Source organism: Falco peregrinus, chromosome 5 (genome assembly GCF_023634155.1).
Source record: "Falco peregrinus isolate bFalPer1 chromosome 5, bFalPer1.pri, whole genome shotgun sequence".
NCBI classification, from domain to species: Eukaryota; Metazoa; Chordata; class Aves; order Falconiformes; family Falconidae; genus Falco; species Falco peregrinus.
The window spans coordinates 29,762,814-29,776,523 of NC_073725.1; the positions used below are offsets into that span (position 1 = coordinate 29,762,814).

General features: G+C 39.9%; 1 protein-coding gene across 6 annotated transcripts in view; it reads left to right on the forward strand.

Annotated features, from left to right (window-relative positions):
* TPK1 (thiamin pyrophosphokinase 1) overlaps positions 1–13,710 on the forward strand; it is a 313,129-nt gene that overhangs the window by 221,056 nt on the left and 78,363 nt on the right. For 2 of the 6 annotated variants that reach the window (XM_055805376.1, XM_055805375.1), the window contains exon 7: positions 10,521–10,616. The exons of the other annotated variants lie outside the window; for them this stretch is intronic. In XM_055805376.1, coding sequence (XP_055661351.1) covers positions 10,521–10,613 — 93 coding nt within the window. In that variant the 3' untranslated portion in view covers positions 10,614–10,616. The remainder of the gene's footprint in view (positions 1–10,520; positions 10,617–13,710) is intronic. 6 annotated transcript variants of the gene reach the window in all.

Sequence of the window (13,710 nt, forward strand, 5' to 3'; positions counted from 1 at the left end):
TGTCCTAGAAATATATGCACCACTTCATGATTGTGTGTGCTGCCATTTACTTCAGTAGAATTTTAAAAAGATTTAGTTGTGCCATGTTTAACGCTTTTTGGATCTAAGGCATTGCTCAGACTGACAGACATGTTTTATGCATCAGCAGGAAAGTGCATGTGTTCATGGGAAAGCTAATTGGAAAGAGGACGGAGAATATTTAGCACTATCCAAACATTTATGTCTGTGTTGATGAGAAATCTTACACTTTCCTAAGACACTTGTGTAATTGTGCTGCCCAGAAGGACATAGTTCTCTGCAGGGGGACAAGACCTCATTTGCAGGAGTCAATTTTTAAAAAGCTACCTGAACCCTCTTATCAAACATGGCTCCCGATCTCTCTTTGGTTTAATTTATGATATTAGAAATGCTAGAATTAAGCACCTCTGTATGTGTGAGTATTGAATGGTGAGAATGAGATTACTGCAGGTTTTGGGAATGCATGAGGGCAAAGTTTGACTCCTTATTTCTCTCCTGACTGATATTTATGACAGGTAGGAAATCTGAGTATATTTGTGTATACATGTAATAAAACCACATGGAGTTTTATAATACAGAACTGAGTTTAAATGCATTTGTGAGTTGATTAGATTACCCAGCCACATTTTGGGAGATTATAAGCAGAATACATTCTGGTAGAAAAACATCCCGTTAGGCAGCAAACATGCTCTGTATATGTCATGCATTCTTATTATTGCTTCCATATTCATTAAAGTTTAAGGCCTTAAAAGACTTGTCAAAATGTTATGCCAAGCTGAGAGCATTGCCTTGATGTGCCTTCACTTAGAAAGTCTTAGTGGCATTGCTGGCATTCTGAGTAGTCAAGGAAAAACCTTACATTTCTCAAGTTGCTTGTATGTTTGAGCCCCAAACGCATTTCACATTTTTCTTCATTCTTGATGTATTTTTTTTTCAGAATTTTATACCTTTCCTATGTAACTCTTGTCTAAAATGTAGGGTTTTACTTGTATGTATATATGGTCCTGATTTGGGAAGGTAAATTTTGAGCTGAAATTTCTGCAGGTTCTGGGGAGGTCAGACTGGAGTCTTAGCATGAGGCCATCCCTACTGTTCTTTTATTATGTAGCCTTGAATCCATATGTTTACTGCAGTATGAATAGCTGAATTCAAACGTGGTCTAAGTCATGTTACTCTCAAGATTTTCTGCTTGATGTAGAGGACAAGTAGAAAAAATACTCAGAGGATAAGGAAAGTAAAAACAGAATGGGGAGTGAACAAAGTTTAAAAAAAAAGAAAGAAAGAAAGAAATGAAGGCAGAAAAAAGGGGTGGGAAATCTGTGCTCTGTGTGCTTGTGTATAAATTATATGCCCAGTAGGATTTGATAGCAGTGGTTGTTTGGGATGCTTTATACATATGGTGCATTGTAAGTAAGCACCTGGTTCTAGCAACTGAACCACTTTTATTGTCGCAATTTCTTTGTTTCTAAAAAAATATAAAGAAACCCTTCAAGGAATTTTGATAGATGAGTCTGGGGTAGAAATGCATGGGGAAAGAGTTTTACAGACAGGATGGTGTGTCATGCCTTTATGTAAATACCCTGCATGTATAACATTACAGTACAAAAATTCTGTTTGAGTGTTACAGCTGTCTGCAAATAATTGTATTAGACCAAGTGGGAAACCAATGGTTTAGGCAGTTGGTCGATACATCTGAAGTAAGAAAGAAAAAAACATGGGGGAAAGGTGGGGATGGTGGCATTAGAAAAAGGAATGCTTCTGTTTTTAAACAACGTTGTATGTCTAAGTCATTGTTAACATTTCTTCAGAAAATGTCCGGTGTGACTTACCTGAGGTCCCACTGGGCCCCAGGGAATTTGATGGTGACGTTAGTGAGAGGAGAGGCAGGTGAGTACAGAGCGCACTTGAAAACACCCCTCCGCAATGTCACTGCTGGGCAGGAGAGAGGCTACGGGAGCATGACCTGCAACAGGCGTTGGTGGCTCTGGTCTGTGAGATACAGAAGAGGAAGCCTTCAGTAATAAGAGCCACTCCCTCCCCAAGAAAGGTGCTTGCTGTCAGACTTTGCCTGTTTTCTGAAGCGTCTTAGACCTAAAATGAGTATCAGAACAGTTGGGCATCTTTACGCACTAGTTGGTATAACTGAATTTAAAAGTAAAAGCTATTTTTACCCACTGATGTCAGTGACTTAGGAGAGCTCAAATGAGTTTTTGTTATTCTGGAAACAAACTGAAAGCATTAAGTTTGGTTTTGTGCTTGTCTCTGCCTAAAGCAAATTTTTATGGTCTAGTTAGGTTCTCTCGAAAACCAGCTTTTATAAGTAAATACTCACGGGTGATTAACTGTCCCAAAATAAAACTGTTGTCAGATGTTTGAAATGTGTGGTGCGTGAGGAAGAAGTTATGTGTATGTTGACTTGAAAGCTAATTTCTACATTTCAGCACATCTGCAATGGTTAGTAAAACTGAGGCACCTGCAGATATACTTCCAAGGCCTTGAGCATAGAGAAAGCACGTCTTTTTAATTTAGTTGATTCTAGTGTTTGGGAGCAAAAAAACCAATTGTGGCATGGTGAAGTGGTTTCCTAACTTTTGCAGTGTAAAGGAAGCATGTCTTAATCAAAACAGATCTTTCAAGACCAAGACTATTTTTAGAAAGTTTAAGTGAAACAGACATCAACTGAAGAAACGTCACATGGAGAAACATGGAGAAAAACCTGTAAAGGAGTCTACAGAAAATATTTTAATGTGTTCTTTTACTGTACCCATCAATAAAATACCAATATACTGCTGGCTGGTTTCTTGTCACTATAAGAAAAAACAATTGGATTTTTGAAATTTATTTTCTTAGGAAGCCATGCAGAAATCTTAGTTTCAGGAAAGTATTTCACATACTAATTTGGCTTTTCTCATTCATTCTTACTTCGAGCATAATTTGTACAGCAGTATACAGTCTGTAATTAACGCAGTGGACCTGGTTGAATAACTTTGTAACTGACAAGAGATGGTCCTTTTTGACCTTCATTTTAATACTGCAAAATTAGGCAAAATGAAACAACTTCTGCAAAAGAATGAATAAAAGATTGTTCAGAAGATGTCCTTTTTCAATAAAATAGCAATATGCTGTTTGATGACCCATTAGTCGCTGATAGCTGGTATGATTTTTTTGGTGGGAAAAGCAAATAATTTTTTGTGACCTTTTATTCCTGCTCGACTTGTAATCAGAATTTTTTAATTAATTTCTATCTTCTGTTTTAGCAATACTAGCTCTCAGACAGGAAGATGTGAACAGTTGCAAACTTTTTTTACCCTCCTTATATATCCCAATTTTGTGATCTTTTTTAAATTATGGTTTTTTTATTATTATTTTACTGAGGAGGACATCTGGAGGGTAGTGAGTGCTGGGGCTCCCTGGGCAGCAGGGGCTCTTGAGGTGGGGAGGGAGGGGGGGCCCTGGAAGCCCACCCCATCCCACCCCCCAGCCAGGCAGCAGCCCCAGCCCCGTGCATTGGGCACCTTCCTGGGGATGGGGACAGGACGTGGGTCCGACATGGCAGGGCCATAGGGACCTGGTGACACTGGGGCGGGGACCAGCAGCCTGATGGGAGGTCCTGGGTCACAGGTAGGGTGAGGGGAACTGCAGGGGGCTGGGGATGGACACTCAGGGCTGGCAGTGCCTTAGGGCCCCAACAGGATGATGGGAAGGGGATGTGGTGTTTAAAATCAGTGATGTGTTTATCAGTGGGTTCACCTGAGAGGGAGTTCCACTGATTTTAGTTACCGCATGGGTCAGGCCATCCCCTCTGCAAACACAGATTTTCCACAAAGACCCTCACCCTGGGGTCTGTATTACTGCTGCGTGCTGGTAAAGTTGTGGCTGGTTCTTCTACTTGGCTTTTCCGGGTGGTGGAGGACACTGTTGCATGAGAGGTGGACATGCAAAAGCTGTATGACTGCTGGTGAGAGATGTTGCACTGCCTTGACAAGAAGTAAGTTTTAAGTCTGCTGATTGGTATTTTACTTACTTCTCTTGCTTATCGTTTTATGAAACCTGCTGGTTTTCAGACAGTAGAAAGAGATTTCCTCAGGAATGTGAGCCCTGGGTCAAAAAAGTTATTTACACAAGGGGAAGAGTCTGAGCAGACCCATGGAAGTGTATGGTGCAGCAGCGTGTTCGTGGCATGCAGGGACAATTACCGATAATGTTGTTTGGATATGAAAATGAATAGTCATTCATATTGCACGGTGTAGGTTTGGGTTTTTTCTTTCTGTTTCCAGCAGGTGAGGGAGCTCTCCCCATCATGCAGGTATTGCAGAGATGATCTCTAGACAGCTACTGAGAAAGTGCCCTGTGGTGCCTTTCTCTGCCTCTGCTTAATAACAGCTCGTCTGGCAGCAGGGACGGATCGAACGGGTTACCCGCCCACCCGGCCTGCTTGCTACTGAGTTTCTTATTTATACAGGGATCTCTGTGAGACTTTTCTGAGGCGGGGAAGCTTGTGTTTTAAATTAAAAACAATGAGAAACTCTCTTTTGGGCTAGGCAGGGACCGCCAGAAGTAGAAATGGAAATGTCTTTTAAGGATCTAGGATGCATAGATTTCCTTGTTCTCCTTTCATGTCTCAAGTTTGTTGAAACCTCTGCAGCATGTTTCAGTAGTGGTTCAAATCCGTGATTGTTGGATGAATCTGTGGAACCGAAAATAAAAAAAAAAAATCCTATTTTCCAGTCATCGAAATTTATGGTAAAACGTTGCCTTGCAATGAAACTAAGATTTGGCCTGTAGCCTGCTGGGTTTTAGTTGTGCCGCATAATTACATGCAGTACTGTTAATGCAAACTGAGACTGACTGCATGCCAGTAATTTGCAGAAGTCATTAACGATGTTTTAGGGGAGATGGTGAAAATTAAACATTATCAGCTGGCTGGTTAATGGGCATTTACTGCGTACAGCCTAGTCACTGAAACATAGGCTCTTTCATTCACGAAGTCAGGACAGATTTGTTCATTTTGTTCTGGATCTGCAGATCACAGTAGTAAGAGATTATGCAGTTTTGGAAATTTCTTGAAATATTTTTCCATGGTCATACAAAGGCAGCAGTGAAGAAGAAGTTCTTGAGATGCAATACAAAGATTCTGTTTACCTATGGAGCAGAAAGTGCTTTAAAATTTGGGGCATGCTTATCTTTACTATAATCCCGGTGGTGAGCTCTACCTTTGGCTGCTCTCCAGCCTCTCAGTCTTACAGTCACCGAGCTTTCTTTTAATGAAAGTCAGAAGCCTTTGTTATGGAAGCAAAAGAAATGGACTTTTATTTCTCTCTTGCTGAACAAATAGATGCCTACACCAGATAGTTTTTCATCTCTCAGCTGTGTAGATGCGATCAGTTAGTGGCCTGATTTAGGACCAGTATTATCCTCCTGTACTTCACAATGCATATCGCTAGTATATATCCTGTGTTTACTGTACAGCCTGCATCTGTGTTCAGATTCAGCTTCAGTGTACAGTGAACCAGTTCAAGATGTAACCAGAATTTCCTTTTCTTACCCAGCATAGCAGCTTATCTTTAACGTGGAACACATTAGAATTTATCTTGGAAAGCAAGCATTTTTTCCTTTTCATCATGGGAATAGTATTCAAAAATGTGTGTGGTGTGAATGGGGTTACAGATAAATAGCTGTGTAGGGATCTGTGTCGTAGAGTCAGAGGCTTAAGGGCTTTACATTCCAGAAGAATCTATAATCACATACTAGATACCTTTTAATGCTTAAAATTGGAGGTTAACAGTATTTGCAGTCTAAAAAAATAAGAACTACGTGTAGGTAGTGTACTATTTATCATGTGTCCTCTTCTGAATATAGGTGAATATGCAGTCTCTGACACCGTGGTGTGGCAAAGTTGTACTAGAAAAGTTCACCTTTGGTTTTAATTGTCCTTCCCAGGTTTAACTACACCCGGTTTATAGAATGGGCTGTTGAACATTCAAAATGGTAGAATCCCATTAAAAAATAAATAAATATCTGTGGGTTATAGAGATTTATTCTAATAAACATCATATGTGGCAACACTTTGGTGTTGTCATACTTGCATACACTTTGGAAAGATAAGCAATTTAGCTAAAATGCAATATGATTTCAGGTAATACATTGTGATAAATGTATTTACCTCTGATCTTGGAATATGGGGAAAGAGGGTAGTTGCAAACTGCTGCCAGAATGGGCAGAGGCAAAAGATGTGTGTGGTTGCTGTGTCCACAAACTTTCCAGTAGAAAACACGTTACTAGTTGTCCAGAGGTTTTATGTATAAACGTACTTCTAGGTGTGCAGTGATAGTTGAAATAGCTCAGAAGAATATGTGATAGAAAAAATGTTTATTTGGAGCTCTTTTTGATTCTTCTGATTTTAAAAGCAAACATAAATTTTGACTGCTTAGACATTTCATTGAACATGCAAATGAGATATATGAAGTCTGAAAATATTTTAAGTCTTATCTATACACATTAGGTCTACTGGCATAAAGTACACAAGTACAAAAAAAGAAAAAGAGTAGGCGTCAAAGCTGCACTCGAAAATACTTGGTATTTAAAACAAAACCTCCAAACTTCGAGTGGATTTCAGGCTACCTCAGCTGCAGACATCAGGAAGTTTAATGGTGTTTCTAACTTTACCTGTTAGTAGTTCAAGATGCAATGTCCTGGAAGCAAGTTTGGTACTTTGAGCATGAACCTTTAATTACTGACACGTTTCTTTTGGGGGTAGCTGCAGTAACTCTAGGTCAAGGGTAATAACTTTAAAGTTTTGTTAGGGCTTGCTCTTTGTTTTCCAGGATAAACAAGTGAAAAATCTCTGGAGTTTTTAAAATTCCTTGAGAAAATCACTTGCTGCTCTGATGAAAACTGCCTACCGATTACACATTGTGAAGTAAAATTTAAGGATCATACAGTTGCTTAGCTGGAAAGACAGCAGGTAAGAAAAAGGACATAAGCAATGAAGCAGCTAGTAATTTTGACATTAAGAAAAGGCATGAAAAATTAACCCTTTTGCATAATAGAACTGCTACTAAGTTTGTGTCCGGAATTACCAGATGCCGATGGGTCCTTGGAGACAGAGCTGTGTTACAAGTGACGTCTAGACTGAAAGCAACCCAGCATCTTGGGAAATTGGAGGGCAGTCTGTGTAATACAGGTCTTGTTTCAGTTTCTGCAGCTGTTTAAAAAATGAGAGCAATATTCATACATCCAGCAGGCAAAGAAGCTATGTAGAAGCAATAAGACAGAGATGTATATTTTAGTTTTCTGCACAAGAATCTGGAACACTGATGTTTCCCCACTTTGTTTCTGTTATATTCATTTACTGTAGAACTAAAATAGATGTACGTGTCTTGCATAGATATTTCTCCTGTGCAGGTCTGGGAGCAGGTTTCTGTGATGCATCACATTTTGCAGTAGCATGCAATAGCAGAAAACCACAACTCCATATGTTAGCATTGAAAATTTGGGGAACGCTTGGATTTAAGGTTGGATCTGAACTTTCTGATTGTTGCGTACCTGTATTTGTCTTTCCTTGCACATAGGTGTAGCCATTTTCTTAGACAAAAATGGGTTTCTTTCTGGAACAATGCAAGTCAGTATCTTGTATGCTGTATTTGAAATGAAGAAACATGTATGGTTATAATTCAGGAGGAAAGAGCAGGGGAGAGGTTCAGTAAGCAAGAAGCTATTTATCTATTCTTTGATCTGATTATTTTTTTTGTTCCTTAGTTAAAGTTGAAGTGTAGGGCAGTGTAAAACAATAGTGGGTTTATTATTTAAATCTATATACACACTTTCGGGTGTGACTAGAACAGTTCTTTTTTGCTGTATGTCCTAGTAGCCATGCCCAGTAATAATTTTGAGAGGAACCAACTGACGCAGTGGGGAGATTGCAGATCTAGCAATGTGCCACTGCTGGTTTCTCCCTGCGTCAGTATATTTCTATTTTTATTTTTCACTTTATAATAAGCAAGAAAGAAGTTTACATAGAGAGGATGAGAAAATATCAAATGGAGCAAAAATGCAATGTGTGAATTACCTTCATTAACTTGTAAGCAGGCCACAAAAATGTTGCATTTTAGAAATCTGCTGTTGAGAAGTTTAGATTTCAGTGGGGGGGGTTGAGCAGAGTAGCATCTTGGTTGCAATTACTCCTTAAACCAGGTGTAGGCTTCCTGGAAATAAGTCAGGACTAGCTTCTTATCCTGGGTACTGCAGAGCCAGCAGAGCCAAGCAGCAGTTGGGTCGGTTCAGGGCTTACAGATCCAGTGCTGTTGTGCACCTGTGATTCCTCCTTTCAGGAATCTGTGAGCAGCATCAGTATAATAATTGGACATTCTCCGTACATCAACCTCCTATGCATTTTAGCATTAAAACCAAAACCCTTAAGGAAGTCGATATGCAGGCTCTTTGCTGCTTCTCATTCTGTCAAATGGTTAGCCTTAATCTTCTCGGGTGGTGGCAGGCTTTATCTTTTCAAATACCTTCTGCAGGTTCCTGAACCAACAGTTCATCTAAAGTGCCCGTCTTCCTTGCCAGAGAGTGACAGGCCCTTCCATACAACCAGAACCAAACTGCTGGGATCCAGAATTTTATTTGGCATTTTTTGTCCAAAGTTATAAAGTAAAATCTTCAGTTGTTCATCTCTCCATTATATTGAAACAGTCCCAAATTAACTACTTCAGAAGAATTTATCCTGAGCTGGCGTTTTGTTGCCTGCCTGTTTTCTGTGAAGTGTACTATTTAAGATAAACCACAGTATCCGTAGACTGCACCGTGCCACTGTACAGCATTTACAAATTGTTGCAAAAGCCGTCATGTAAATTGTTTCAAGACATCAAGAGTTTGCTTTCCTAAATCTTGCTGAATGTAATCATTTGCCACTTTCTGTGGAGGCAGATGATTTTGCCCTCTCACTATTTTCACATTTGTCTTAGACCTCCTTCATCTCCAGACTCTGTCTACATTAACAAGCAGTGCAGATCAATAGAAGGAGGTTCTTAGGGTTGAAAGACTTTGTGGTGGCTGATGTCCACACTGCGCATGTTTCAGGGTCCTAGTCTGGGTCTGTGGTTCTGTGAATGGCCACTAGTGGCTTTAGGTGCTCTTCTGAAGGCCATCTTCCAGTTTAGCTTTTTTGTTTAGAATTTTAGTGTGGGGTTTTTTTGTTTTGCTGTGGGTGCTCCAGCTCACTGTGAATCAAAGCAGAGTATGTGGAGACAGTCCACAGTATTTAAAAAAAAAACACACCAAAAAAACACAAACAAAAAAACCCCCAACAACAACAAACAAAAAGACCCCAAACAAACAAAACCAAAACACCAAAAACTGACAAACCACCTTCTTTAAACTGAAATGTTACTGCAAACACACTATAAATTGACAATAGTAAAAGCCTGCTAGTATGTATGTTTTCATTTTGCAGCTTATGAGCTTCCCTTATTTTATATATAGGCATACTTTTATTTAAATCCCTTATCACCCCTGAGTGGACTTTTCCTCTGTGGAAATTCCTTCTGTGGTTTCAGCTTGCACCTCCTTCATTTCAACTCTGATTTTTTTGTCTTGTCCTCCACTATCAGACTCAAAGTCTTACCTTTATGTTGCTGATGTCCCTGGCAGATGTCTTTGTCTGACCTGGGTGCTCCTTAACACCTGTCAGCTTTCCTTCTCACTCTTATTTAAATTCTCAAAAGCTTTATAATTGCTGTTTGCCAGCAGTTTCACTCCAGTTTGATAAAAAGTCTGCTGCCCCAAAACTTTTGATGCCCCAATAAAATATTGCTTTTAATTCTGTATTCTTACTTAACACAGTCAAATGTGACATTTCTGCTGTCTAAGTCTGTCTGGTTTTGCAATGGTAAGCATTTTAGAGGTCTGAATTCTTCATTCTTTCCTTTCTTTCTGCTTCAAATCTCATTCCAAGCTTTCCAGGTAGACAGATATGAAGTAAATGGGGGAAACAACTGCTTCTCCAGTTTGACCACCAAAAGATAATTTATCTAAAATTGAAGATGTGTGGATTTTTCTTAACCTTTAGCATGGCACTTAAGGCCCAGATGTTACAACAGGAATCCTGATGCAGTTGAACATGTACCAACAGACAAGGAGAGGATCTGAATGACAGTAACCAAAACCCCACTGGTTTTGGACATCCTCTTGGCATTCTTAGGACCTGTGGGGAATCCTTGGCTGGTGGCTGAGAACAAGTGAGCAGATGAAATGGTTTCCTCGCCAACCACTAGTGATAAGGCAGTGATGACTCACTTTCATCAAAAGTAATGTTTTCTTGAAGCTAATAGAAAACACTCATCTCAAGAATTTATTGATCCTTGAGGCTGATGAGTTGCTGTCCCAAAATTATCCTAAGAAAAGCAAAAGAGAAAAGGATAAATCGAGAAAAACAGGCTCTATGAATTTAGAAGGCAGACCTGATTTTTTTTTTTTTTTTCCTTGTATCCTGAAAACACAAGTTACAATCCTTTGGTGCGAAGCAGAGATGGAGGCCAAGTACGTTATGTACAAGTTGCTCACATTTGAACTTAGTCATGAATGAAACTGTCTGAGAGGTAAGATAAGCACAAACTATTTATACTATTTTATTGTCCAGATACAGGCAAAATTAATAGCATATTTCACCTTATATGTCATCTCAGATTTAAGTTCTGATGAACTTCATTTGAAAAAAGAGAAAATACTGATGAATTAATCTCTTGTGTTAATTAGTTGAAATGACACAGTTTGGGGGTCTTAACAGGATAAACTTTCTCAAACTCATATATCAAAAGTAACTTAGATTAGTAACATTGTAGAATATATAGAAGTCTGCAGTAGCAGCTGAATGAAAGAATGTATTGGCCAACTTTTTGGGCATTATCCATGCTAAAGCATAACCAAATGAACCTTCCTTAATTGTTACTTGAGTATTCTTCCACTAAAAGACCATATAAATCCTGCTGTTGCACTTCAGCCACTCTAGATATGTACTAGTTACCTTAGCGAATGCTTCTCAAGTAGCTAACAAGGGTCTTGTGACTATTTAAAATAAAATGAAACCTGTAAACGGAATCAATGTTGTTGTGGGTGAGCATTCCATTGGAGTGATACCAGATTAGAGAGGGGTCTCCTACCATTCCCTTCCAAAAAAAATCTGGAGTGCCTGGTTTATTGTCTGATAACAAACACATATCTTTTCCCCTAGTAGTCAGGTGCATTATGTTTTAAAACAGCATATTTTTCTTGCTCCTGAGGGCATTTTTAAAATCTGATGTGCTTAGTACATCTTGGCCATATTGATTAACATACTCTTAACCAAAGTTTGAAACTATTTGCCTTCCATTTGGTTTCTTTCTAAAAATATATGAAAAAAAAAATAGATTATTTATCTCCAGAGATTCTGTTAATACATTAAGCTGTTTGGTTAATTTCATCTTGCCACTATGCTTGGTCCTGTAGCCAGAACACACGTGACTCATTATACATTCAGCCCTTCTAAAGGGCCATGTGAGGACTGTAGGCTACGGATAATTGTTTGGAGAGACGTCCGTTGAAGGACTGTAAACTGCTACAGTGATTGTCAGCTGCCTGTCACACATCAGTTCTGTGTTTTGGTTTGATTTTTAATGAGAAAGTGCCTTGTTGCTCTGTGTTTTTGCAGAATCAGAGTCTGGCCTGTGACAGGAGCTCCTCGCTGGCACCGCAGTGGGAGGGCTTCCTGACAGTGCTGCCGTGCCCCAACGCTTGCGGTGGTGTAACAGCAGCAGCCCGTGAGCCCGTAGAGGAACATCTCCCACTCTGGTGGTCTGTCAGGAACCCTTCCCCAAAACCTTCTTTAAAAACAACCATGCAAGCAGTTGGTCTTCTGTCTGGATGTTGGAATTACTCTTCCCTTCCAATGAACCATTTTAGGCTTTTCTCCAGTTTGTCTCAAATTATGGACATTAAGGAGAAAAATTCTTAAGTCTCTGCTGAATAGAACAGAGCTATTGGAGACAAGGGAAGGGACTGAGACCTGTATCAGGAAAAAAAAATTCAGAAGAGCATCATATCCTGAGCTTCTCATTTGCAAAAAACACTGTAGAGCAGTAATCTCTTTTTGCCCTGATTCTGGAAAGGGTCCCTCTGGAAATTCTGCATCTGCACATGGGCTGCTTATTTTGAGCCAGGAATATTTATTGCTGCCTGTTTCAAAGTCTCAGATAACACATTGACATTATTTAATATTTTTTTCAGATGCCTGTGTTGAAACTTAGTCAATCAAGTCAAAGTTGCAATACATTCCAGATAGTTTTAAACTGGATCTTCTGAAATGATTAGTCAGCAGAAACTTTTCTGCTCTTAGTGCAGTTCTGATTTAGTTCTCTATTAATTAAAACAAAAATAAAAAAAAAAATAATGAAGTGTTCTGGGGAGATAAGTTCTGCTTCAAAACTTTCTCTCTCAACAGCCATTTTCAGATCATTTTGAGCTGACATTTCAGATCATTTTGAGAGAGCTGAGGTTGTTCAGCCTGAAGAAGGCTCTGGGGAGACTTTGTTGCAGCATTTTCGATAAACGGTGTCACAAGGAAGACTGACAGAAACTTTTTACTAAGGCCTGTAGTGACAGGACAAGGAGCAATAGTTTTGAACTGAAAGAGGGTAGATTTAGATTGGACGTAAGGAAGAAACTCTTCACTATGACAGTGGAGAGGTGCTGGCACGGGCTGCCCAGAGCAGCTGTGGGTGCCCCATCCCTGGCAGTGCCCAAGGCCAGGCTGGACGGGGCTGGGAGCAGCCTGGGCTGGTGGCCGGTGTCCCCCGCCCATGACAGGGGGTTGGACCTGCTGATCTTTAAGGCCCCTTCCAACCCAAACCTTTCTATGATTGTGTGATATATGTAAGTAAGAGTTTACTATTAAAGTAGCCTGTTTAAGTGCTGAATAAAAAGTCCTCTCCTGTTCCGTTCTCTCCTGTATTCCATGTTTCAGAGTTCCAACACTGGGTGGGGGAGGGGAGTAGAATCATAAAGGTATGCTGTACCTGCTTAAAATTAAAAAGCAAAAAAAAAAAAAACCAACCACCTGCTTTACTCTGTCATCTCACCTATGAAAGCCAGGAGGTCTGCGGTCTGTACGATCACTGCCACCTGCACAGGAAAGCTGGTGGGGCGAGGGGAGCACTAGGGAAGAGTCTGCTACTGGCTGCAGGGGGCAGACAGGGCACTGAAAGGTGCTGATGCTGACCAAGGGGAAGGAGAGGCAGAGCCCAACCAGCAGCTGCAGAAGGGATGTCTGCAACGCCTGCAACTACAAATACAAGGCTTTGGCATGAAAAAGCTGGAACACTTAAGATTGATAAGAAATTATGAAAATAAATGAACCCCCATGGCTCAGTTTTGAGGGGCAGGGAGGTTGTGCACATGCATATGTTTTAGAAAGAGGAAAAAAATGTGATTAGACATAAGAAGATTCCTACTATTCAAGGTCAAACTTTTTTCCCTAAAGTAGGTGGGGATATGGACAAATGGACGGACAGATGCATTCACAGATACCCACACATTGTTTTTTTTATATAATAAAGATGATTGTTCACATAAATAATTCTCAATCCGTATATGCCCCTGTGAAGTTTGGCTAAAATGTTTATAAACATACAGGAAATCTGAGACAATGAATATTCCTGT